This window comes from Xenopus laevis, chromosome 7L (genome assembly GCF_017654675.1).
Source record: "Xenopus laevis strain J_2021 chromosome 7L, Xenopus_laevis_v10.1, whole genome shotgun sequence".
Taxonomy (NCBI): Eukaryota; Metazoa; Chordata; class Amphibia; order Anura; family Pipidae; genus Xenopus; species Xenopus laevis.
In genome coordinates this window covers 93,678,735-93,705,822 of record NC_054383.1, presented here as the reverse complement: position 1 = coordinate 93,705,822, position 27,088 = coordinate 93,678,735, and the positions used below count along the sequence as shown (strand labels likewise).

Sequence of the window (27,088 nt, the reverse complement as noted above, 5' to 3'; positions counted from 1 at the left end):
CATAAACGATTTGAACACATTAGAATAGTGTGACCCCATTTGAATCTAACAAATGCTGGTAAGATGTGAACTTGTAACATTGTAATTCTAACAATGATTTTTCCAAGAAATGTGCTCAATATGTATTCATTCTCTTGCGTTCAGTCATACCTAAAAATGAAAATGTCTTGAGAACAGACCATTTGTTATGAGAAGCACTGACCTCTGTAAGTACTGATACCATAAGTAGCATTGTGTGTGAAAAATACATGTGTATTCCCCTGTAAACCTTCCAGGTTCTATATAGTATAATAGCATTCTCTAATTGCTTCCTGCATCATGTATGAACTCTTGTTGTCCAGAAAGGATAGAGGGGCTCCTTTAACTGTACTGGTGAAATTTGCCACCTACGCTAGCTCATCAGCCTCAATAAATATTATTTCATTTGTAATCCATTCATATTGTCTAATGCAAATATGGAAACAATAATAAGTTAAACAAAAAACTGTATGCCCTTTTAAATGTATAGGAAAGCAAGAAAACTTCTATAAGGTGTGTATATATATATATATATATATATATATATATATATATATATATATATATATATATATATATATATGCTATATTTTGCTTTTTATAGAAAAATAAACTAACCTCTACATAAAATTTAAAATAATTGAAAATCATTGAACCTGCAAAACAGTTTTAAAAGAAATATATATTTTATATAATTTTGCTAATCCATGCCACGTTCATTTTAGTTGTGCTATTTAATAACTCTTTATAGATTGAGAGTCCCCAACCTTTTTTACCCATGAGCAACATTAATTTGTAAAAAGAATTGGCAACACAAGCATATACTGGATTGTGCAAAATAATGGCTGTAATTGGCTATATGGACTGGAAGCCTATAGAAGGCTCTGTTTGGCAGTACAACTGGTTGTTATGCAACCAAAAGTTGCTTCCAAGATGGGAATTCAAAAATAAGCACCTGTTTTGAGGCCACTTGGAACAACATCCAATGGGTTGGTGAGCAACATATAGGGGCAGATTTACCTAGGGTCGAATATCGAGGGTTAATTAACCCTCGATATTCGACTGTCGAATGTAAATCCTTCGACTTCGAATATCGAAGTCTAAGGATTTAGCGCAAATAGTTTGATCGAACGAAAAATCGTTCAATCGAACGGTTAAATCCTTCGAATCGTTTAATTCCAAGGATTTTAATCCATCGATTGAACGATTTTTCGTTTGATCAAACTATTAGCGCTAAATCCTAATAGGTAGGTTTTAGGTGGCGAACTAGGGGGTTGAAGTTTTTTTTTAAAGAGACAGTACTTCGACTATCGAATGGTCGAATAGTCGAACGATTTTTAGTTTGAATCTTTCGATTCGAAGTCGAAGGTCGAGGTAGCCAATTCGATGGTGGAAGTAGCCAAAAAAAACATTTGAAATTCAAAGTTTTTTTCATTCTATTCCTTCACTCTAACTAAGTAAATGGGCCCCCTAGTGATCAAACGGCTGCATACTAATGCTTGGCGTGCTGGGAACACAGTTCTGTTCTTATATTTTTATTTTTTTAACGTACGCTAAATTTGTAGCTGTTCTATAAAATAATCAGGGATCTGTTTGAAGCATCTGCGTTACATCTGAGGTCAGTTACAAATGGTGGGGCAAGGTGCAAGTGCAAAAAACACAAACCTGCATTTTTTTCAGACTCTTCATCCAACGTCACAAGTACAGGACCTAGTCCATAAAGTGTGATTTCCAGATGTATACAGTGCTACCTGAGTTGGCAATTCTATATTTATGAAGGGAGGGTTGGGGAAGTAAGAGGTTGAGCCAGTGTTATCTTCTGTAGACTGCTGATCACAGCAATGCCCCAGATCCCAGTAAATAAATACAATGGGGTGATATATTACTCCTCTCAGTGCTTTAACACTTGGGTCTGGGTCTTGCTAAATCTTGAGTTTACCTTGCCTATATTATCTTTCATAGCACTCAATGTATAGTCAATAATGGCTGCCCTTTATGGTAGATATGTTGAGCTGGTAAAAGTACGCACTAATGAATTAACAAGAAACGGTAGGGAAACCAATGTATTGCAAGACATAAATGCACACCTAGAACAACTGTACAGTACTGCAACCCTCAAGTGGGATAACGCACTTCAAGGGATTTTGTTCCCCCAGTACTTTATATTATATTTTAAATATTATATGTTATTCTTTATATATAGTTTATTTGTTGCATTATTTTAATGCCTTTCCCCCAATTTAAGTGGCAGATTTATTTTTAAAAAATGCACATAGAATGATTATGATCGCATTTATAATAAACAAATATAATTGTGGTCTGTTTTAAAGTTCATTATAGATTCTTAAAAAAAAAAATGGGATTGGAGATTTCATATTTTCATGAATAAACACAGTAGTGCTTGCTTCTCATTTGCCCATAAATAATATTTTGTGATACCAAGTATTAATAAATCAAATAATCTCAAACAGTAGGTGACATAACCGCCACATACAGTGTCGGACCGGAAAACTCCCGGTGGGCCCAGGTGTCAGTGGGCCTCTTGCTTTTAACTAATTGGCCTATTTCATGGTCATTCCCCATTTCTTTATGGGAACAAAGAGGTTTAATCATGGAAGAATATAGTATAGTATGAAGAGGAAAAAGACTAGAAGAATAAAGAGGTTGAGTGAGAAGAAGAAGTATAATACAGTAGTGATGGGCGAATTTGGGGCGTTTTGCTTTGCCGGAAAATTCGCGAATATCCAGCGAAATTCGCGAAACGGCAAAAAATTCACGAAAACGGCGCCGGCGTCCATTTTTTTTGATGCTGGGAATTTTCGCAGCGGTTTCGCTAATCGCAGGAATTTGCTGCGAATTCCCGCCTGGCGAATAAATTCGCCCATCGGTATAATACAGTAGTTTGGAAAGTGGGCCCTCAGCCTAAGGTTTTCTGGTTGGCCCCTGGCATCACAGTCTGACACTGGGCACGTAACGTTTCCAATGAGATTCAAATACATTACTATCGCCTAAATAGAAACCCTTCCCTTGTCGTACAGTAATTAGTTGGTGTGTTTCAGCTCTATAATATGCCAGCTGCTACTGACATTCAGACTGTCCAACATTTGGACTTGGATCTGATTATGCTGCGGACAGTAAATTAACTCTGCAACCAAGTTTAACATTTCAGTAACACTGATGTGAATCATCTGTGGCTGTAATTAAGGCAACTGAATGTTGTTACGTGCATATTAACCTACACTTATGATTCTGGTTCATGTGTAATTACACTGTGATGCATCACAATCTTGCATTCAGCTGGCAAACTCTAGAAGCACTTCAATTCCTTGTAAAGAGAAGTTAAAAGCATACACAAGAGATATATCTGATTAGTATGCTTTTATGTTGCTGTATATTTTTTAGGATTATAACTAAGAACTGAATTAATTTGGGAACATCAGCTTTTTTTTCATTTGCAACGTAAGTTTAAAGGACAATAATCTGCTAACCTTCTATATACCTTCTATACATGGCCAACTGAAAAGCACAAAGAACTTTTTTATGATTTGTTAGATTTTGTAAATAAGTAATGTCCAATCTACTGCTGTCAAATTCTCTTTACAGCAAATGAAGTTTAAAAACAGCTGGAGCATTGCAGACAGACATACCCTAGATACAGTATAAAGCAATATTATCCCTTATATATTTTGCTGGCCTGGTTGGGAAAAATGGTTATTGATTGATGTTGCGAATAGAGATAATAATAGTAATATAGGCAAGCTGGTAGTTTATTTCAGAAATATGGCAACCCTAGATTCATGCCTTCCTACGATGCCCAATGTGGCTAGATCTCAATTCTGACCCTGTTTATATATCCCTAAATCAGTGTGCTGTTTTACAAGCACCCATTAGTCACAACATTAAGATGGAAACATTGCCTCCTATTTCCTGGTTTGCCTAAACATGACATGGTTGCTATGTTACCCACAGGTCATGTGACTGCTGTCATGGTCAAGATGTACATTTTAGACATGGCTGCCATCCTTTTGTCATATCTGTAATGATGGAATCAAAGGCACACCGCAAAATACATACATACTAGTGTTGCCACCTGTCCGGTTTTGACCAGGCCAGCCCGGTAATTTGAAGGGCTGCCCGGGTCAAGACTGCCTACTGGTTTTCCAAATTAGGAAAACCGAGACGGAATCTCTAAGATTGACATGTTGATTGGGCGTTTGCCGCATCATAGCCCTGCGCCAGATGCCGCGGTCAGCCCCCTCCATGTCCGTGCCCCGCCCTCTGCCGGTCTCATCTGGGCTAAAAGGTGGCAACCTTAATACACTCATACATGTAGAAATTCTAGTGCTGGGCAAGGGGTGATGAAGCCTAAGTAGTGAAAGGCTTAAGAAAAATGTCATTCTACCAAGATGAATCATTTTAATGCTTTCATCTTCACATATGGATGGTTCCTAGAAAGGGTGAGTAGGCATACAGTAATGTTATCTTTTGTACAATATGATTATTGTTTTGATCATTTCAAGATAAATAGATATTTAGAATTCATGGTGTTGCACTTCAGACAAGCTGTGCTCTATATTAAGCACCTCTATGCTCATCTTTCATATATTATTGCTGCAGAGGACATGTTATAACCAGTTCTATATTCCAGTGCTTTAGGATACGTCACACCTCATTCACTGCAAGTGTGTAGGGGTTTGATTTATATAGATACAATTAAGGCCAGGGCTATACAGCTGTCTTCTAATCCTGCAGTTTATTTTGCAGCTTGCTCTGGTGATTTTCAACGTACAGTACATTAAAGCGAATGTCAACCCAAAAAATAATATTTTGCTTAATAAATAAACATAATTCATTGTTTGCTCACCCCTTTCTATTCTCTGCCCTGATAGCTCAGACTGTAGAAACAATGTAAGACAAGGTAAATGATTGACAGACCTGACTTTGCTGGGGAACTAAGACTTTTGCAACATTGTTTAAAAAGTAACAACCAGTAGTTAAAGGAAAACTATACCCCCAAAATGAATACTTAAGCAACAGATAGTTTATAGCAAATTGAATGACATATTAAAGAATCTTACCAAACTGGAATCTATATTTACATAAATATTGCCCTTTTACATCTCTTGCCTTGAACCATCATTTCGTGACTCTATCTGTGCTGCCTCAGAGATCACCTGACCAGAAATACTACAACACTACAACACTAACTGTAACATTGGTGTATGCTATAAACCACCTCGTATAAGTGTCGAGTATGAAGCCCAGCTACTCTTGCAGATACAAGCGGCTTCACAGCTGGGTCAAGTTGTTGCTATGGGTGACTTCAATTATCCAGACATTGACTGGGGTAATGGGGTTGCTAAGACAGAAAAAGCTAGTAGGTTTGTAAATATGCTGAATGACAACTTTTTATTCCAGCTCGTTCAAGAACCTACTAGGAATAACTCTCTTTTGGACCTTGTAATAACTAACAATACTGAACTCATCTCTAACATTTGTGTGGGTGAGCATTTAGGGAATAGTGATCATAACATGGTCTCCTTTGAGATTCTGTTGCAGAAGCAATTCTATAAGGGAGTGACTAAAACACTAAATTTCAGACGTGCAAACTTTGACAGTATAAGGGCATCTCTGCAACATATTAAGTGGGAAATGCTTTTCACAGGGTTAAACACAGAACAAAAATGGGAAGTCTTTAAAATGCTGCTTAATAAATATACTTGTCAGTATATTCCACTTGTAAGCAAGGAACGTCGTTGCAAAGCAAAACCTTTTTGGTTCAATAGAAGCGTTGGTGTTGAGGTGGGTAAGAAAAGACGTGCTTTTAAGGCTTTCAAGTTAGCTGGTAAAGCCGAAACATTTATAAGGTACAAGGAGGCCAATAAATCATGCAAAGAAGCTATAAGGCAAGCTAAAATTGCTATAGAAAAGGATATTGCAGCAAGCAGTAAAAAAAATCCCAAATTATTTTTTAAATATGTCAATAGTAAAAAAATGAAGCAGGAAGGGGTGGGACCCTTACTATCAGAGGGGGATCAGCTGGTTGATGAAAACAAAATAAAAGCGCAGATTCTGAACTCGTATTTTTCATCTGTTTACACAAATGAAGAACCAGTAAGTGAAGGTTTCCTTCTTAACACTCCCAATTCTAGTAATACAACTAATGATGCATGGTTCACACAAGAAGAAATTCAAAAGAGACTTGAACAGGTTAAGATTAACAAAGGTCCAGGGCCAGATGGTATTCATCCCAGGGTAATTAGCGAGCTTAGCTCTGTGATTGCCAAACCTCTTTACTTAATTTTTCAGGATTCATTGAGATCTGGTATTGTGCCAAGAGACTGGCGAATTGCTAATGTGGTGCCTCTATTCAAAAAAGGATCCCGTTCTCAGCCTCAAAACTATAGGCCAGTTAGTCTGACGTCAGTATTAGGAAAGCTTTTCGAAGGGTTAATAAAGGATAAGATACTATAATACTATGAGTTTGTGCCAGCATGGTTTTATGCGTAATAGATCTTGCCAGACTAACTTAATTTCTTTTTACGAGAATGTAAGTAGAGACCTCGATTCTGGGATGGCAGTGGATGTGATTTACTTAGACTTTGCTAAAGCATTTGATACAGTGCCACACAAAAGGTTACTGGTTAAATTAAGGAATGTTGGCCTGGAACATAGTATTTGTACCTGGATAGCGAACTGGCTAAAAGATAGACTACAAAGAGTGGTGGTAAATGGAACATTTTCTAATTGGACCAGTGTTGTTAGTGGAGTACCGCAGGGCTCTGTACTAGGTCCCTTGCTTTTCAACTTGTTTATTAATGACCTGGAGGTGGGCATTGAAAGTACTGTTTCTATTTTTGCAGATGATACTAAATTGTGCAGAACTATAGGTTCCATGCAGGATGCTGCCACTTTGCAAAGTGATCTGTCTAAACTGGAAAACTGGGCAGCAAACTGGAAAATGAGGTTCAATGTTGATAAATGCAAGGTTATGCACTTTGGCAAAAATAATATAAATGCAAGTTATACACTAAATGGCAATGTGTTGGGAGTTTCCTTAAATGAAAAGGATCTAGGGGTCTTTGTAGATAACACGTTGTCTAATTCTGGGCAGTGTCATTCTGTGGCTACTAAAGCAAATAAAGTTCTGTCTTGCATAAAAAAGGGCATTAACTCAAGGGATGAAAACATAATTATGCCTCTTTATAGGTCCCTGGTAAGGCCTCATCTGGAGTATGCAGTTCAGTTTTGGACTCCAGTCCTTAAGAGGGATATAAATGAGCTGGAGAGAGTGCAGAGACGTGCAACTAAATTGGTTAGAGGGACGGAAGACTTAAATTATGAGGGTAGACTGTCAAGGTTGGGGTTGTTTTCTCTGGAAAAAAGGCGCTTGCGAGGGGACATGATTACACTTTACAAGTACATTAGAGGACATTATAGACAAATGGCAGGGGACCTTTTTACCCATAAAGTGGATCACCGTACCAGAGGCCACCCCTTTAGACTAGAAGAAAAGAACTTTCATTTGAAGCAACGTAGAGGGTTCTTCACAGTCAGGACAGTGAGGTTGTGGAATGCACTGCCGGGTGATGTTGTGATGGCTGATTCAGTTAATGCCTTTAAGAATGGCTTGGATGATTTTTTGGACAGACATAATATTAAAGGCTATTGTGATACTAAACTCTATAGTTAATATAGGTATGGGTATATAGAATTTTAATTAAAAGTAGGGAGGGGTGTGTGTATGGATGCTGGGTTTTCATTTGGAGGGGTTGAACTTGATGGACTTTGTCTTTTTTCAACCCAATTTAACTATGTAACTATGTAACTATGTAACTATGTAACAGGAAGAAGTGAAGAAGCAAAAGGCAGAACTCTGTCTGTTAATTGGCTCATGTGACCTTACATGTGGTTTGTATGTGTGCACAGTGAATCGTACGATCTCAGGGGGCGGCCCTTATTTTTTAAAATGGCAATTTTCTATTTATGATTACCCAATGGCACATACTACTAAAAAAGTATATTATTATGATAATGGTTCATTTACATGAAGCAGGGTTTTACACATGAGCTGTTTTACTCAGTATCTTTTAATAGAGACCTACATTGTTTGGGGGGTATAGTTTTCCTTTAAGCAAATTCTGCTTTCAATGGTAATTATTTTTACAAGTAACTTTAAAAGCACTGACATTTTTTTATAAATAAGTATTGGAAATTTTCTAAGAATTATGTTTTCTTTTAGTAGGCAATTCTTCTAATAAGAAGAATTAGAGCTTTATGTTGGTCTAAAAAGTGTTATCATGATAGACTATAAAATAAAAGTTCAGTGGGCATTATATTCTCATGCAGCTTATGTCCAGCTGTGGAAAAAGATATAAACAATATTGCGATAGGTTCTGTTATTTGTTTTGTTTTTTCATAGCCTTTAGTGCTGATCTATAATTTTATCTTGAGTTTCTGTGGAAAAAGATACTAGATTGTAGCAATTTTCCAGCAACAAGCAAAAATTGACATTGTCTGTATGGTGCATAGATACAGCTGCAGCTACGAGAAGTTTCTTAACCATTTTAGTGCATGGTAATTACATAAATGCTTTTAAAAGACAGTTGATTGTCAGACCCAATGTACATATTGTACATTCTGTACATGTATTTTAATGTTTTTTTTTCTAGAGATTGCCAGTCTGAGAAGTGAATATGTATAATACTGTAAAATACAGTTATTGGTTCACTGGCATTGAGGCAGCTCCCATGTTTGGCACAGAGCCATGACATGGTAATTAAATCAAAAACACTCAAGTTTTCATAATTTACATACTAAATATGTAACGTGTTGCTCTAATCTACAACAGTGCAGGCTGGCAAGATGCCATGAAGTTTGAACAATGAAATGAAAGACTTTCAAGTTAATAAAACTCTGCCCACATAATTGTTGAGCACCCAACAACTACTACTGTGGCCCCTGTTTGCTGCTATATATGTAAATGTATGCTGAAGGATAGAATATAAAGATATGGTGCACATGAATGGGCCTTACGTAAAAGTATTTAGGATCCAAGCATTTTCTTACTTTTATGCTTTGAGACTGATTGTGTGGATCATCACACTTTGCTAAACACTTTAACATGGTTAGATATTTAGACTTTGGGAAGTAGGGTTTTTTTTTTACATACATACCAAAGTCAATGTGTCCCCACTGGTCTCCAAATGATTTGTTGAGGTGCATGGTTGGTTATGTATGCATATGGTTGGTAAGGACCAGCACTATCTTATATTCAATTTAAAACAAAAAACTATTTATTTCACATACCACTTGTGTCCAACATTTCAGTCCACAGTAGGACCTTTATCAAGGGTAATTATTAGTAGTCCGTTGTCCCACAACTGTGGATGGGAAATATGCTTCCGTTATTAGTTTGCCATTCACAGTCTTCCAACTTTCACTGTAAGCATGTATATTAACACTGTAAATGCGATTTAAAGGGTGGAGACAACAGAAGTTAGGCCCTATTTTTGAGGCCATGTGCATACAATTTTAATGAGACTGCAAACTAGTAAAAAAATCTAATGTAATAATGAGATTTTTGTTTGCTTCCTAAATCATTTCTGGATAATTGTAAATTGGGAACTTTTATGGTTGTCCTAAAGTCATATGCTTGCATATTTTAAACCCCAATGTACGTGGAAGGCGAGCTTCAATACAGGATCACTCATTAACACTGTATTTAATGAGAGGGGGTTACAACTTCTCTTAAGGTAAATACATTTATTCATTTGTGCAGGTGTGTGGCTAAATAGGTCCCTGCTGTGCATGTAGTATATGCAGTGTTTTTGCTTTGAACTTTCAAACCTTCAGTTGCATAATCATTCTATAAAAAAGAAGGATACAGAATAACTGAATACGCTTCACAGATTTAAAATGTGTGTTTTAATCATGTCTGACAGAATCTAGGGACAAAATGTAAAAGATGCTCCTAAAGAGAGGCCCTGGCAGCGTGTGTCTGATTCTAACAGCACAGGGAAGCAAACAGTTAGCCTTTGCTTAGGGCTTTATGCACACCTTTATCTCTTCTTCCACTGGCACCTAATTTGGTTAGATTGATTTAAGTTGAAGCCGATTGTAGGTGTTCTTTTGATGTAAATGGTGCTGTCACATTATGGCTTGTGTCTGATTCAGCTGCAGATACTTTTAAGATATGTTTTATGTAAGTTTCTACAGGTATAACCTCTATAAACTATATATCTAAAATCCTGGGTCTGGGGGTTTTCTGTAATTGGAATCACCATGTCTTAGGTCTACTAAAAAACATTTAAACTAATACTAATCCAGTAGGGTTGTTTTGTGACCAATATAGATTTATGCATACCAGTTACCATCAAATACCACCTTGCAGCACTGGTGGTCTAGGTTCAACATCAGCTAGGGCACTGCAAACAGCTTGTTATATTCTTCCTATATCAGTGTGGGGTTTTATAGCAACAAAAAATGAATGCTGTAGGGCACAATGAAAATCATATCAGGTCAGACACAAAGTAAAAAAAAAAGGAATATACTTTATTGAACAATCATCAATAAAGCCTTACACATTTTGTGTCCATCTGACACTTAATCATAATTAAGTGTCTATAATTGTCAGATGGACATGAAACGCATAAGGCTTGAGATAATTGTTCAATAAAGTATTTCCCATTTGTTTTTACTTTTGGTCTGATCTGGTGTGGTTTGCAGTGTGCCCTAAAACCTTATTTTTTTGTTGCTATATGGTCTACATCCGCTTCCTTGGGCTGAGAGCCTGGGGCTGCATGGTGGAGGTGGCCTTTCCATAATTGAGACATTATGGATATTGTTTTTCCAAAAAACAGATCCCATACCGTTAATTTACATATTAATATATCAGCTGGTTGCAAAAGATGGCCATAGCTTGCCAGACCTAGTGATTCAACCTGACTACCAGAAGGCCAGAATTACAATACAAAGGTTGTTGGGCATATAGGCCCAATGTTTGGATGACAGAGGACTAAGTGTCTTTATACATGTTGGAAGTGACATTCTGCTGCTCTTCTAAAGTAAATCAAATCCATAGGCTCCAGTTATAACAAGCCTCAAGATAACACTTTTTGATTAAGCAAGCAATCTTTTCAATAAATCATTTGTCAGAAAGAAGAGACCCCCTGATTTAATCAGCAACAAAATCTATATAATGTATTTCATCATTTTTTATTAAATTCATGAATGGTCAGTAAAATGGGCCTTGTGTGGGTGATTACTCAAACAGAAGGTCAAGATCAAGACTTCATCTGGAGTAAGAGGTAGGTATTTGGCCTTACTGAATTTGATATTCATATCTAGACCACGGAATTACAATTAGGCTTTTGCGCTTCTGCTCAGTGTTATCTATTTTTTGGCTCATGTGTCCAGTAAAATTATTTTATTTAAGTTTAGTATAGTTCTGGAAATCAGTCTTCTCAGAAATGCCAATTTTTAGCAGCTGGCACGATGAAAGATTCCAGAATGGGATTTTAATAACCGTCTGCTGTTTTACCTTATTAGTTCTTTTTAACGTTTCATAATTTTCAACTTGTTTTACATTTTGAAAGCACCGCAGATGCTACCTGTCTTTAACATTTCTGGCATGGATGGAGTATTGTACAGCCGGTGATGTGACCATATGCTGAAGCAGATATTTAGCCCCCACAGATCTATTTACCATGTCTTCCAATTTAAGTGAAAGTGAAGTCTACTTTATCTGCACACAAATGTGTTTATTTTTTGATGGTGAGGGAGTTATAATGTATTTTGAATGCATTGAAAATGAAAGGTCAGGCAGCTGGATAGCATGTTGCCAAATATTGACCATCTGATTACAGAGTACCCTGACTTTTGGGGATCTTTTGGAAAACACTAGACTTGTAAAATACCCCAGCAGATATCTTCTAACAGCTGACATTGAACAGTATAATGGCTGTACCTTCACACATTTTTATGTAACCTGGTGGTTACAGAAGTCTGAAACATTTGATGGTGAGGATGTGGTGGTGGTGGCATGTTTGAATTTGGGAGTTTTGTGAAGCTGGTTATGGCCTGGGCACACTATTTTAAAGCTTGCAGTAAACCTTTATTGTGCAATCCAGAATGTATTCCAGTCTCACAGGGCCACCCTTTCCATTTCATTGCTTTACTACAAGCAACTTCAACTATCTTATAAATTACTCCAGTTGTTCTGAAACTGAACCGAATCATCTGAAACTGAACCGAATCATCTAATACATGGCTTTTATTTATTTTCACTAGACTTAATGAGAGCAGAACTCTGTTTACACAATCACTAACAATTTTAGGACTAAATCTGGCATGTAATAAAAGGCATTGTTTGCCCAGGTACAATTACCCATAGTAACCAATAAGATATTTGTTATAGGTAATGGCCTCTAGACAGACATAGTGTCCATTAATAACACACCTATGTATGTTTGAACTGACTGTGAGAAACTTTTGATTATTTGTACTTTAATATGAGCCACCTGACAAATTCAAAGCAAAGAGTTTTATCCAGAGATCCATATGTCCATAGCAAATACTATTATTTTCCTTTCCTTGCAGAGCAACATTGTGTGCAGGAGCCATACCTGTGACTCAAGCAGTGGAAAATAGCAAAACTGAATTTCCCTACTGTATATATTTGTTTTTATTATATAGAATAATCACTGATACTTTTCCTACTATCATTTTCTGTTTCCATACTAATATTAGTGTGAGCAACACTACTAATTCCAGAATTCTAAATCTGAATGTTATATATACCTGTCTAAACCAACACAGCAAAGATGTCTGATAGATTAGATAGCTTTAAGAATGGGTTGTATGGCATATTAGCAAGTAAGGGAATACAGGGTTATGGAAGATAGCTCATAGTACAAATTGATCCAGGGACTAGTCCAATTGCCATCTTTGAGTCAGGAAAGAATTCTTCCCCCCTCTGAGGCAAATTGAAGAGGCTTCAAATGGGGTTTTTGCCTTCCTCTGGATCAACTGGCAGGCAGGTTGTATATAGAAACTTAAGGTTGAACTTGATGGACGTGTGTCTTTTTTTTTTTTTTTTTTTACTATGTAACACCTCACTGGTAGGATTTACTTTGGCAGTAGTAGCCAAACTGTGAATATAGTAAGCATGCTGCGAGTAGTAGGTAAGAAGACTGGAACACTGAGAGTGCTGAGGCACAAAACAGTTTAGAAAATGACCCAACAATTGCTGATTATATCATAGTTATATTAATGTTACTGTGACTTTCCTTTTGTAAAAGATCTTTACAACCAGTGGTATAGATTGTGTGGCTCAAATGCTGCTTTCTATGAATTTACTAACCATTTTGACCAAAATTCTGATTGTTACCACTACTATCTATGTTATAGCAATAAATCCAGCAGCACTCCGAGAGGTGAATCATATGTTTATTCGTGCCACTAGCAAAGCAACGTTTCGGGCTATTCCAGCCCTTTATCAAGCTTGGTAAAGGGCTGGATTAGCCCGAAACGTTGTTTTGCTAGTCGAATGTATAAACATTTGATTCACCTATCGGAGTGCTGCTGGATTTATTGCTATACTGTGGATATATTTCTTGGCAGAGAGGAACACAGCTGTGCACCCGACGCTTCAAAAAGCAATATAGTGTAAGTGTGGCACCACTACTGACTTCACTACTATCTATGTGTTATTTGGTATATCAGGCCCCACAATCTAGCACAATGTCTTTTAGATCAGCTGTGAAATAAGAGAAATACAATGCTCACTCTTTTTAAATTGCCTTTATGGAGTTGAGTATGCTTTGCACAGATAGAGCATTGCCTACCATTGTGATAATGTTTCCTTACTAATGACTTTAGAACTTTGTTGTGTAATGAATTATTTTCCTGATCCACTTAGGGTAGGAACTATTTTGTCATTCTGTTATATCCTACTGACACAGCAGCAAGGCAGGACATAAAGCACCCCACGTATCTCTTCTTTTTAGACATATTGCATTTGGCTGCAGTTTTATAAAGTTTTAGGCCAAAATCTGAACTGCTAACTAAGCTGCGAATCCTTTGCAGCCTACTGAGGCGTCAGATCCTTTAACTTCCGTTTGTATTTCGGTCAAGAAAAGGATTAGCCAAGTCATGTGCAAGGAACAAAACAGCAATTGGGCTTTATTGCTATTGATATTTATTTCTAATACAACATTTTTTTTATATGTTCGTAAATGCTTGCAGTAAAACCTTTATGGTTTATACAACCTTTAACCTGTAACAGCTGTAAAACCAAATAAACACAAGGGTATATGTTTTAAATAAATAACATATTTACAGTTAACATTTCATAAGCATTTAGCTTGAGACTATTTCTGTATAATCTTACTGCAATTAATTAATACACTGCGCCAAGGATGCTAATGCCTATAATTATCCATCAGCTAGCGGCTGTAATCATCAATCAGTGGGCTTTCGAAGTATGTAAGTTCCCCACTGAGGCTCTTCTTAGCTCATAACAAGGTTACATATGTGTGTCAACTTGGTAATATGCATGTCCTATTTTCATACTTTTAACTGGGACAGTCCTATGATTTGGAAACTTGTGGTTTTAATGTCAGTCAGCCAAGGGAAGGGACATGATGGCATTGCATAATAAGTAGAGGTGATATCATCCATTCTGGGGTACAGTATCAATCACCTTTGTATTAAAATGCAGTTAATATGCACTTCAGTGTGAAACCCCTATATATAATAAATGGCACTAAGTTAGCCCAGGTGCAGTAACCTGTAGCAACCAATGAGATGTTTGCTTTTAAACAGATGCCCAGTAAATGCATACCTACTGCTTTGGTTATTGCTGTGGCGTGAACTTTGTGTGTATTATTACATGTCTGAAATCCCTAACCAAAGGCCAACTGACTGATGATTACAGTTTTGACCTGTCTTTCTATAAATAATCTGTGCTAACCACATGACATTAAGGTACTTGTCCTAGGTTTTAAATCTCAAAGGGGCCTCCATGCACAAAATATGTCCTTGGTAGAGCTACAACCTGCATCTTATTATACTGCGCAGTTATTAAACGAGTTGCAAAGCTTGCTATTGGTCCAGTGACCCCTAGCAGGTAGAGTTTTCATTTCATTTGTGGTCAGTTGTAAAGACATGCTGTTTTATGTAATTACCTGACAAATATGTTGACCTTGCAGAGCTAAAAACCCAACCAAGAAAATAATCATAAAGGTTCCATTTTGTCTCTTTGCCTGTAGTAGTTTCATATTAGTTTTTCCTCGCTGGGATGATCCATTGTGAAAGATGGCTTCCTGCATGCATTATATTCTAGTAAATCTCTGCACATGATTAAACTTAAATGAAAATCCCACTGGGGTTATCTTGATAGCTTTAATATTTCTATAATACCACCGTGAATTATAATTTTACATAAGATATCCAGCAGATGGTGCCATTCAGTTTCATTTTTTGTTTGGTGTTCCTGGGCAGGTACAGTATGAATAATATATGTGTGTATGTAAATCTAAGAGTTTTGCGAATAGATTGTACATGGGTGGTGTATGTACTATACATATGTTTAGTGTAATCATCACTAGAATATAGATCTGACATGAGGGATTTTTAGTCTGTTACATCGTTTCATTACCTGGTGTATAATAGCATGATATAGTGTGGAGAAAATGTTTGTTTTGATGTGTGGCTAAAAATACATCTATAATCTGTTATATTTGTGTTGAATTTTTGTTTTTGTTTCTGTATAGTGGAAAGATGCATGAGTTCTATGCAAGCTGGTACCCAAATGATCAAACTCCGGGGTAGTTCCAAAGGTTTGGTGCGTTTTTATTACCTTGATGAGCACAAATCCTGTATAAGGTGGAGACCCTCGAGAAAGAATGAAAAGGCCAAGAGTAAGTAACCTTAACAGACAAGCATGATCTTAATAAAACTATTCTAGCTACAGTGTAAATAAAATCAGCTTTAGGTTTCTTCCAAACCCTAATATTTTGTCTTACTGTAAATGCTTTCATCCACTTGCAAACAAAGAATGTGTTTACTTCCTGAGTTAAGTTTTGTTCAAGTTTCAACAAATTTTATGGAAACTTTTCAAAATTATTTATTGCATTACTAATGTACTCTAAATATCCACATTTTGTTTCACAAGTTAAAAATACATTTTGAGCATGGCAAGTTGTCTAAGTGCCTGTCTGTGGGAAAAAAATGTAATGTAATTGATTTTTAAACTCCAAATTAGTTCTCTGTATTGATAGGCGAATTTATTCGGCAGGCGCGAATTTGCAGTGAATTTGCCCGTTTCGCCACCGGCTAATAAATTCACGAATTTGGTGCGAAAATTCGCCTGCGTTACGATTTCGACGCCAGCGGCAAAATTTTTTCGAACCGGTGCCAATTTTGATGCCGGCGAATTGTCGCCAGTGTCGAAATCGTCATTTCCCAAATTTTCCGCCAGAAATTCGTGGCCAAGCAAAACGGGACAAATTCGCCCATCACTAGTTCTGTCCTTTTAAAGAGGTTATCGGTGCAAGGCTTTGCGAAAGAGTATAGAACCCCCACCACTATTGAACTCATGGTTGTCTCTGGAATCTGTATGAAAATACTCATTATCAAATGTAAACCAGGTCTATGTAAGCACTATTAGAGATGTCGCGAACTGTTCGCCGGCGAACTTGTTCGCGCGAACATCGGGTGTTCGCGCTCGCCGGAAGTTCGCGAACGTCGCGCGACGTTCGCGAACGTCGCGCGACGTTCGCCATTTTGGGTTCGCCATTGTTGGCGCTTTTTTTTTGCCCTCTCACCCCAGACCAGCAGGTACATGGCAGCCAATCAGGAAGCTCTCCCCTGGACCACTCCCCTTCCCTATAAAAACCGAAGCCCTGCAGCGTTTTTTCACTCTGCCTGTGTGTGCTGAAGAGATAGTGTAGGGAGAGAGCTGCTGCCTGTTAGTGATTTCAGGGACAGTTGAAAGTTTGCTGGCTAGTAATCGTTTTGATACTGCTCTGTTATTGGAGGGACAGAAGTCTGCAGGGGTTTGAGGGACATTTAAGCTTAGGTAGCTTTGCTGGCTAGTAATCTACCTTCTACTGCAGTGCTCTGTATGTAGCTGCAGTGGGCAGCTGTCCTGCTTCTGATCTCATCTGCTGACTGCTGCAATAACAGTAGTCCTTGTAAGGACTGCTTTTATTTATTTTTTTGTTGTTTTACTACTACTACTACTACTACTACTATAAGAGCCCAGTGCTATTAGTCTAGCAGTGTTGGGGAGTGGGACTGGTGTGCTAATCTCCTGCTCCTAGTAGTTCAGCAGCACCAACTTTAATTTTTTTTTTTTAATATTCATTTTTTTTTTATTTTACTTTTTTTTATTTTACTACCGCTGTAGTAGTGTATAAGTTGACCTTTTAGGCATTATTTGCCCTGTAGGCATTATTTGCACACTGTTTTCTTCAACCCGCCATCGAGCTGTGTGACCTTGTTCACATTCTGTCTAAATATCCATAATATTACCGTCTCCAGAAAAACACCGGAGTCACTTTTTTCAAGCAGCCATAATATATTTTACGTAATCCGTATCCACCGCTGTAGTAGTGTATACGTTGGCCTTTAGGCATTATTTGCACACTGTTTTCTTCAACCCGCCATCGAGCTGTGTGACCTTGTTCACATTCTGTCTAAATATCCATAATATTACCGTCTCCAGAAAAAACACCGGAGTCACTTTTTTCAAGCAGCCATAATATATTTTACGTAATCCGTATCCACCGCTGTAGTAGTGTATACGTTGGCCTTGTAGGCATTGTTTGCCCAGTTTTTTTGGCCACAGCCACTGAAGCACAGAGGCCAGAAAAAATATGCCATATAAATGCTGAAAATAGTCATTTTTTGCCATACGTTGACTCAACGTATATGGCAAAAAATGACTATTTTCAGCATTTATGTGGCATATTTTTTCTGGCAACTGTGCTTCAGTGGCTGCAACCAAAAAAACTGGGCAAACAATGTCTACAAGGTCAACGTATGGCGAAAAATTACTATTTTCAGCATTTATATGGCATATTTTTTCTGGCAACTGTGCTTCAGTGGCTGCGTCCAAAAAAACTGGGCAAACAATGTCTACAAGGTCAACGTATGGCGAAAAATGACTATTTTCAGCATTTATATGGCATATTTTTTCTGGCAACTGTGCTTCAGTGGCTGCGTCCAAAAAAACTGGGCAAACAATGCCTACAAGGTCAACGTATGGCAGTTGTTTAAAGAGAACAGTAGATTACTAGCCAGCAAAGCTACCTAAGCTAAAATGTCCCTCAAATCCCTGCAGACTTCTGTCCCTCCAATACAGAGCAGTATCAAGCAGATTACTAGCCAGCAAACTTACTATCATCTGTCCCTGAAATCACTAACAGCTCTCCCCTACACTATCTCTTCCAAGCACACACAGGCAGATTTTTCAGATACATTTTTGCCCTTGATCCCCTCTGGCATGCCACTGTCCAGGTCGTTGCACCCTTTAAACAACTTTAAAATCATTTTTCTGGCCAGAAATGTCTTTTCTAGATGTTAAAGTTCGCCTTCCCATTGAAGTCTATGGGGTTCGCGAACCGTTCGCGAACCGCTCGCATTTTTGCGCAAGTTCGCGAATATGTTCGCGAACTTTTTTTCCGACGTTCGCTACATCCCTAAGCACTATGTTGAGGAATTATATTAATAATTTTAATGGTGGGAAGGGGTAAAGGTTTACAAGGACTTTCTTACCAGCCTGAATACATATACGGCTTCTTTCTTTATGCCAATCCCTAGTTCAGAAAGTGAAATGACAGCAAAGAAAACCTTCTTAAAACCCTATACCCACAAAGTATTTACATACTCACAACTCTTAACATTTTAGAACTTGCCGAATTGTCACCAGCAAGTAACCCAGTGTAATGTCCGGGCTTTTAAAAACACAATAGGTCTGTTTATGGGGCAAACATGTAAATGTTGTGTTTACATATTGTTAGATTTGTGTATTATGTATTTTTTTAACATTACAAGGCCCTTGCATTCTCTCTTTTCTTTGGGTTCCTGTTCATCATATGCCAAGAATATCATGTCCCAGCGACAATGTTCTTTAACTCCAGTTCCTGCTTCTCCTCCCTACTGAAGCAGATGGATTTATGTCCAGCTTCATATTGCATAAAACTAAGATGGAGACACAGCTAAGTAGTTACCCTAAAAAAATCTAAACTAAGACCCTTGCAGTGACAAAATAAAAATGTGGGTACCATGTATTTAAGACATATTCATCTTTGACATTCTAAGCATTTTTCCCCCAACAGCAATTTTAAATACACATTCCTATTCATATACCATTTCAAGTTACCAACATTTCTAAAACACACTCACTTTATTTAAAATGAGTTTTTAACATTACTGTATACTGTATTAGATCTGCTGTGTGTGTTAAATACATTTGAATGGTGACCTTATGGTCTTGGACTGATAGCTGTATTTAATGCTAGAAACTCTGTTTGTGCAAGGTTAATAAATTACCCCACTGACATCTTGGTAGCCAGATCTAGAAGGTTTTAGAAATAAATGTGGAAATAAATAGAAATAAGAATGGAAGAGGTGGCAACAGCAAGGTAGGGAAGAAATAATGTGGAGGGAACGGCTGAGTTCTAGCCATAGTTAATTTTCATAAATTATATTCCCAAGAAACCTATGAATCACTAAGGCTGAGATGACTCCATACCCTTTTTTTAACAAGCTGACATGTAGCTATGTACTTGCCCTGACCTCGTCATCCAATATGCCATATTTTATGTTCTTCGCTTTATCATTGCAAGTGCTGGCTTTTCCTTGTAACAGTGTAGACAAGATCCCTGTTAGATTGTGTTTCACTGTCATTCTGCAGTCATTAGGTTATGTTTGGACATGTGTTTTCCCTCCCTGCTTTTTACCTCCCTGGGGCCCATGATATCTTTGAGCGCAATTCATATCTTGTTCCTCCTTTGTTCAAGCATTGCCATAGTCATGCTGAGTTGTGCAGCACTAGGTTTTTTGCCAGCTTGCTTTGACAGCATTTTACACCAGGGAAAGAAAGGTTGAGGGACTACAGCAGAACAGCAGGGGCCTCTTTGAGGGAAGTGATTGGCAATTTAAAAGAACCAAAGATATATGGTATGTCTGATATGAGTATGACATCTGTTAACACTAAAATAAAAGAAAAATTCACACCAACATTAATAAATTCTAAGATTCTGTATCCAGTTCTTTCTAACCATATGGCATCACTATTGTGGTTTTGATGTTTGCGGGTGTATGCATCTGCCAGCTCCCATGAATGGGTGATATATGGTTACATCCAGTTATACAGTAAAATCTCATTGTATTAGACCAACTCTGGAAAAAAATTATATCTTGGGGATTTTAAACCTCAGGACATTGCATGAAAAATTGTCACCTGACAAAATGCTTCGCATGCATTTACTATATGAGCAAGCCAACACTTGAAAAAAAAAAATATATATATATATATATCTAGGTGCTGGTCAACACATTACTACATGATAGGCCAACAAACCGCACTCCAAGGACTTCATACAAAGAATTAAAGGTGAAATTTTATTCTCAACGTTTCGGCACCCCTACTGGGGCCGTCTTCAGGAGAATAAAATCTCACCTTTAATTCTTTGTTTGAAGTCCTTGGAGTGCAGTTTGTTGGCCTATCAAATATGTGTATGTATGTGTGTGTGTGTATGGGATACATTATCAGGAAACCAAATATCCAGAAAGCTCTGAATGCCAGGGTGGCCTTCTTCCATAGACTCAATTTTTCCAAATTAAACACATTTTTAAAAATCTTTCCCTTTTCTCTCTAATAAACAGTACCTTGTACTTGATCCAACATAAGCTATATTTCATCCTTATTGGAGGCAAAACAATCCTATCGGGTTTATTTAATGTTTAAATAATTTTTTAGTAGACTTTAGGCATGAAGATCCAAGTTACAGAAAGATGTGCTATCCAGAAAACCAGATGTCCCGAGCATTCTGAATAACAGGCCCCATACCTGTACATATAATTGAATATCTATATATAACTTTTAATGATTGTGTATACTTCTCTGGATCATTGATTATACATTGGTCTAATTTTTAGTGAAAATGAAATTTGTTAAACAAAAGATTCCCGTTGGCTAAATTGGAGTGAATGAGTCTTGAAAGAATCGATCTATATCAATATATTTCACAATAACCGGAAGAAACTTGCTACAGCCTTAAAGCCAGCCCTCATATGTAATAAAAAAACACACATTTTACCCAACTGCAGTAACCCATACCAGCCAATAAGAAGTTGCTTTTAAACAGGTAAACAGGTTGGTATAAGTGACTAGACCTGTAAATTTAGTACCTTTTATTGCATAACATCATAACCATAACATTACATCACATAAGGAATTGTCTTTTAAAATCACCATTTCAGTGATGTAGTTTAATGGGTACAGACAGCTTGGCTAAGAGCTCCTTTATTTCTTTGCAATAGATGAGACAGACAATCCTTTCTATAGCTGTTGCCTCCAGCTTTGCAGTCATCATTAGCCTGTAAATAATAGAACCAGTAAAGCCCAAAACTGCAATATCGGGTTCTGGTTAATTTAAAAAGATTAGCTTCTAAAATACTGTTGCTCATTGTTTTGCAAAAATCAAAAATCCCTGCAATACATTTTTTTTTTTAACTTTCAGACTTGTTCTGCAAAATTTCTACTATTCTAAATTGCGTACCCTCATCTGACTTGATAATTCTTGCTGATAGATGGCCATTCCATTTTTTGAGTTTCTTTTGAATGACTACAGATTGCTATACAAATATTATTTTTGATATATATGGTAATAAGACTAAAGTATTAGGGCTTAATGATTCCTTTGGTGACTTTTACAAAGACGAAATTGAGAATCTCTTCTGTCACAGAAAGCATTACAGATGATAATGAGAAACTAATGTCTCCTTTCCAAATGGATGATATTATTCTGAGCAGTGTAAATGTGACACTAGTTGTCACTTGCTGAGTGCCAGAAGATTTGAGAGGCATATTCAAAGACTGATGGAGGTGGGAGACATTCATAGGTTTATGAGTTTGCTATGATTTCCTACTACACTGAAGGAATATAATACACCCTAATGTGAACGTGCTGCTCATCTCTGCCAGGGATTTTTTATTAGATGATGATATGCTACAAAAAAATTATAAACCTCACTCAGCCTGCAAAGTAAAAGAGGGGTTTTTGTATAATATAACTTTAATCTCAGTAGCACATTGACTCTTCAGATCCAAAAATTTAAATCACCTTAAAATTTTTAAAGCAACATTTACACACACACACATTGGCAAACAAAAAAAAAAAAAAAAAAGTGACCTTCTGCATTTTCTTTTATCATATACAGGTGCTTATATAAAGTAATTCTGGCCACACAAGGTTACATCCTCTTGTTTAATAGGGTTACCAGATTAGTGGATCTTTATATAATTTGGCCACCAACACAGTGGGCCAAATCAGGATGGTCATATAGTTTGGCTCCAGGGGCAAAGATTGGATCATAATTGGAACCTATGAAGACTCGTTGGAAAAGAGTCACACTCACTTTCAAACTTGAGATCAAAAGCCAACAAGAAATTGAATATAAAATTCAACAGCAAATTGCCCCAAAATATTACTTTGTCATTCTAAAAGTGAACAACCTCTTTAATGTGCAGAGAATGAACGTTTCTGGTATATATTTTTTTAATAGCGTTTTATACCTCTGTTCATGATTTATGTTTTGAATCTTATTGCAGGCACACAGAGGCTTTTATACACCCAGAGTTTTATTAATGAATCTGTTGATAGGAAGACCGCTCTCAAGATGATTGTTACGTGTTGATGAAGTATTGTCCAATTATTGCATTAAGTTTTGGAACACACTGAAACACAGACTTAATTTTTCAAAACACTATTATTGTGGGCAGTCAGTTGTCCTATTTCACTGAAGAAGTAATGTGAGTAATGATTTAGTTTAACATGCCAGCAAGTGTAAATGGGATAAATGTACATAAGCATGAAGGGTTGATAGCTCCATTTATAGAAAATATGGTTGGTGCTGGATTGCATTATCTAGCTGTACCCAAACAACTGCAACAAAGTCCAGACCATGCACATGGTCATGTGCCACTGCTGTAGCTGACATTCTGAAAAATAATATAACCTGGTGCTTGCGCTGTGAATTTAACATATTTTCCTTCAGAATTGTTCTTTTTCCCTTATGAATCATCACTGGAATAGGACGCTGCTTCCCATTAAATGATATACCTCTTCTTTTACCATATAATGTTTTCTTTAATGCGATCCCCCTTGGCTTTTGGTTTGGCCTTGGATCCTTATCACACCATTTACTGGGCACAGATACCAGGCTCAATCATGTCCTTTTCCTTTTACTGCTGGGCACTAACACTTTCAAACTTGCTCTCTGCATAGCTTCTAGAATCTAATGTTAGCTATTTACACTGATACAAAGTCATTTGGACATTTACTCCCTAAGAATATAATGCTTCTAAAAATCCATGCTTCCATTATTTACTATTTTCTCTTATCAGATTTTCTTCTCTTGTCTACCAGCTAACACTCTCTTGCTGTCTTTCTCTTTTTCTACCTCATCTACCCATTTGTTGCTAATGTTCCTGCCAGGTATCTTAAAATAGTACTGCACTTAATATAACTATATACTGTGATGTAGGCAGTAGCATTCTCAGTAATGTTGTCACCCTAACAACCAGACAGTGAGATACAGAGAGGAGTATTAAAAGAAGATAATCTGAAATGAAATCCTCATTTTTAGCCTTCTAATCAATATGCAAAATGTAGACTACCTTGAATAGTATGGCAGAATATAAATATTTCCATCTGAAATGCATACTGAATGTTCATCAGATTACTGTGGTTTTCATATGACTTAATAAATAGTCAAAAAATGTCTCTCTCTCTGTCTATGATTCATTGCCTTTAACATCTTAATAAATAGGAAATGTTATGACCATGTTTGATTAACTGCCTCAATCCATTGTGATTGTTTGATTGAGGGTCTCACCATCACATGTGTAATAGACAGCAGACAGAAACTCCCAAATTACCAAAGGATAGCTTCTAAGCAAAGACTTGGCAAGTTTTGAAATCGGTTGGAATTCAGCCATTTCATGTGTATTCAAAGCTAAGATCGAGATCTTACTGCAGATCTTAATCTGGTGACTAGTAGCTCACAGCAGTCCAACATTGCCTATAACCAGTTCTGTTAGCTCTTGGATTTAACTAAATCCTTAATTTTGGGGTTCTACAGAATACTGAATCCTCCATAAAAGTTCCAAAAAGGTCCTAATACAAAACTGAATCTGAACCCTTCTTTGCACATTCAAAAAGAAAAAAATGATTCATGTGATTCAGCTAAACACCTATGATTTAGCCAAGTCTTCCAAAAAGATTTCAAAACTAAATCTGGGATCTGATAGACATGCAATGAAAGGCTTAATTGGTAATGTTCATTTGAATGCAATATGTTTTTTCTCTTAGCATGAATCAATGAAGTTATAATGCATTTTGTACGTTTAAAAAGGGTAGTGGCAACAAATCTTCTCTTCTTCAGGCGACTAATCTCCCCGAAATGCCTTCCCGCTGGCAAGAATATAAATTGCCAGCGGGATGGCATACAAATGGATTTGGATTTCCGAAGTCACCTGAAGTTTCCTCGTCTGCCACTACCTTCGCCAACCTCTGAAACTTCTGATTGCTTAATAAAAAAACATTTCAGAGAACTAGTTTAAATGGACTTGTTCCCATTTCTAAAATCTTCCAACAAAATTTACAGATTGGACATTCAGAATTAAAGCCTGCTAAATTGGAAATGTCTAGTAATGGAATATATTACTGCATAATTGTATGATTGCATTATTGTTGACTCAATGCATAATTGTAACTGTTTTTTCTCTATCCAGTTTCCATTGATTCCATTCAGGAGGTATGTGAGGGGAAACAGTCTGAGATTTTCCAGCGCTATGCAGATGGAAGCTTTGATCCAAACTGCTGTTTTAGTATCTACTACGGGGATCACATGGAGTCTTTGGACCTGGTGTCCTCAAGTGGCGAAGAGGCACGCACATGGATTACTGGCTTGAAATACCTCATGGCAGGCATAAGTGATGAGGACAGTCTTTCCAAGCGTCAAAGAACACGCGACCAATATCTTTTTCTGCATAACAATGTTTTACAGAATATACTAACAAAAAAATCATGCATGTATATCCATGCATATGGTCAGTTAAACAGGGTCATAAACAAAACTGTGTAGCAGGGAAAATTCACAAGGTTTCCTCATAGTATGTACAAAGATATACACATGATTGTTCCAGTGTAGGTATCCCCTTTTATTAAGCGTACTTCTGCAGGAAAATATGTGGTGTACTGAAACACTGTTGCATTAGGTTTGACTGTGTGTTTTAGATATTACCTTTGTGACATTCAGTAGAGTAACTATAAAGGATCCAGACCCCACAGCCAAGGCAAGGTCCAGGTCTGCTTCCTCTTCATGGGGGACCACAACCTGAGGTTCCCCCTCCAGAAAAAAAATGCTGGAGTGGGAACAGGGTTACAATTTTATATCACTGTAAACAGCTGAGTGTGATCAGTTAGACTGCTTGGCAGGAATCAAGTTATCTGGGCAAAGTTATCATAAAACACTTAAACAGATAAATACCCTCTGCCGCAAATTATGTGATGAAAAAAACCATAATATACAGTTAGGGGCAGATTTACTAATGGTCGAATAGCGAGGGTTAATTAACCCTCGCTATTCGACCCTCGAAGTTAAATCCTTCGACTTCGAATATCGAAGTCGAAGGATTTAGCACTATTCGTTCGATCGAATGATCTAAGGAATAACCGTTCGATCAAACGATTAAATCCTTCGAATCGACGATTCGAAGGATTTTAATACATCGATCGAACGATTTTCCTTCAATCCCAAATTGGCTAGAAAGCCTATGAGGATCTTCCCCATAGGCTAACATTGATGCTTGGTAGGTTTTAGGTGGCGAAGTAGGAGGTCGAAGTTTTTTTTAAAGAGACAGTACTTCGACTATCGAATGGTCGAATAGTAGACCGATTTTTCGTTCGATTCGAAGTCATAGTCGAAGGTCGAAGTAGCCAATTCGATGGTTTCGAAGTTTTGGACTGCAACCCCCCCCCCAAATTATCAGTTAAGGGAATGGTAGATAGACTAATAACAGAACAACCATTGGTTCCCAGGTATCCAGGGTACTGTCAGTATTATGTATGTTTATACTTGAAAATATGAAATCTCACATAGATAAATTAACCTATATAGTGGTTTGTGTATCACAATTACTTAATTTTTTTGGTATCCAGGAGCTCTTTGATATTGTCAGACATAACCCAACCTAATACATTGGTTAAAGTCAAGGATTTGTCCCCAAGCCAAACAATCTGCTATATATTTAATTACATTCTATTATATCTTTAGCTTACAATGTTAGGATCATGATAGTGATTCTTATTCTGTTGTTATATTCCTTAACTCATGTCAAATATGGTTGAAGCAGACATTCGATGAGGCAGACAAGAATGGAGATGGGTGCTTGAGTATTAATGAGGTCTTACAACTCATGCACAAACTGAATGTCAACCTCCCACGACAGAAAGTGAAGCAGATGTTCAAGGTAAAAGAAGATAAACTACATTTATTTAGATATTGTTCCCTTACTTGGCAAATACAATACAGTTTCATCTGCTATCTCCTAGAAGATATGCATTTCTTAAATCATTTCATTTTAGCCTTAATAAGTTATTGCACAGTCCACAGAAATATATTATGTTTAATCTCTCAGTGAGTTTTATTCATTCATGTTTCTGTGAAGGACGTTATTCAAGAAAAAGCTTGTGAATGATCTTCTCCCCAGCTATATGTATCAGTACTAAGTTATACAGCTCTACCACAAAGGAAGATGTAGAGCAATAAC

The 27,088-nt window shown here is 37.1% G+C and overlaps 1 protein-coding gene across 9 annotated transcripts in view; it reads left to right on the top strand.

Moving 5' to 3' along the window:
* The window catches only part of LOC108696538 (1-phosphatidylinositol 4,5-bisphosphate phosphodiesterase eta-2-like), a 400,157-nt gene that overhangs the window by 282,379 nt on the left and 90,690 nt on the right, over positions 1-27,088 (top strand). For all 9 annotated transcript variants that reach the window (XM_041569340.1, XM_041569341.1, XM_041569343.1 and 6 more), the window contains 3 exons: positions 15,795-15,941; positions 25,049-25,292; positions 26,659-26,788. In XM_041569340.1, coding sequence (XP_041425274.1) covers positions 15,795-15,941; positions 25,049-25,292; positions 26,659-26,788 — 521 coding nt within the window. The remainder of the gene's footprint in view (positions 1-15,794; positions 15,942-25,048; positions 25,293-26,658; positions 26,789-27,088) is intronic.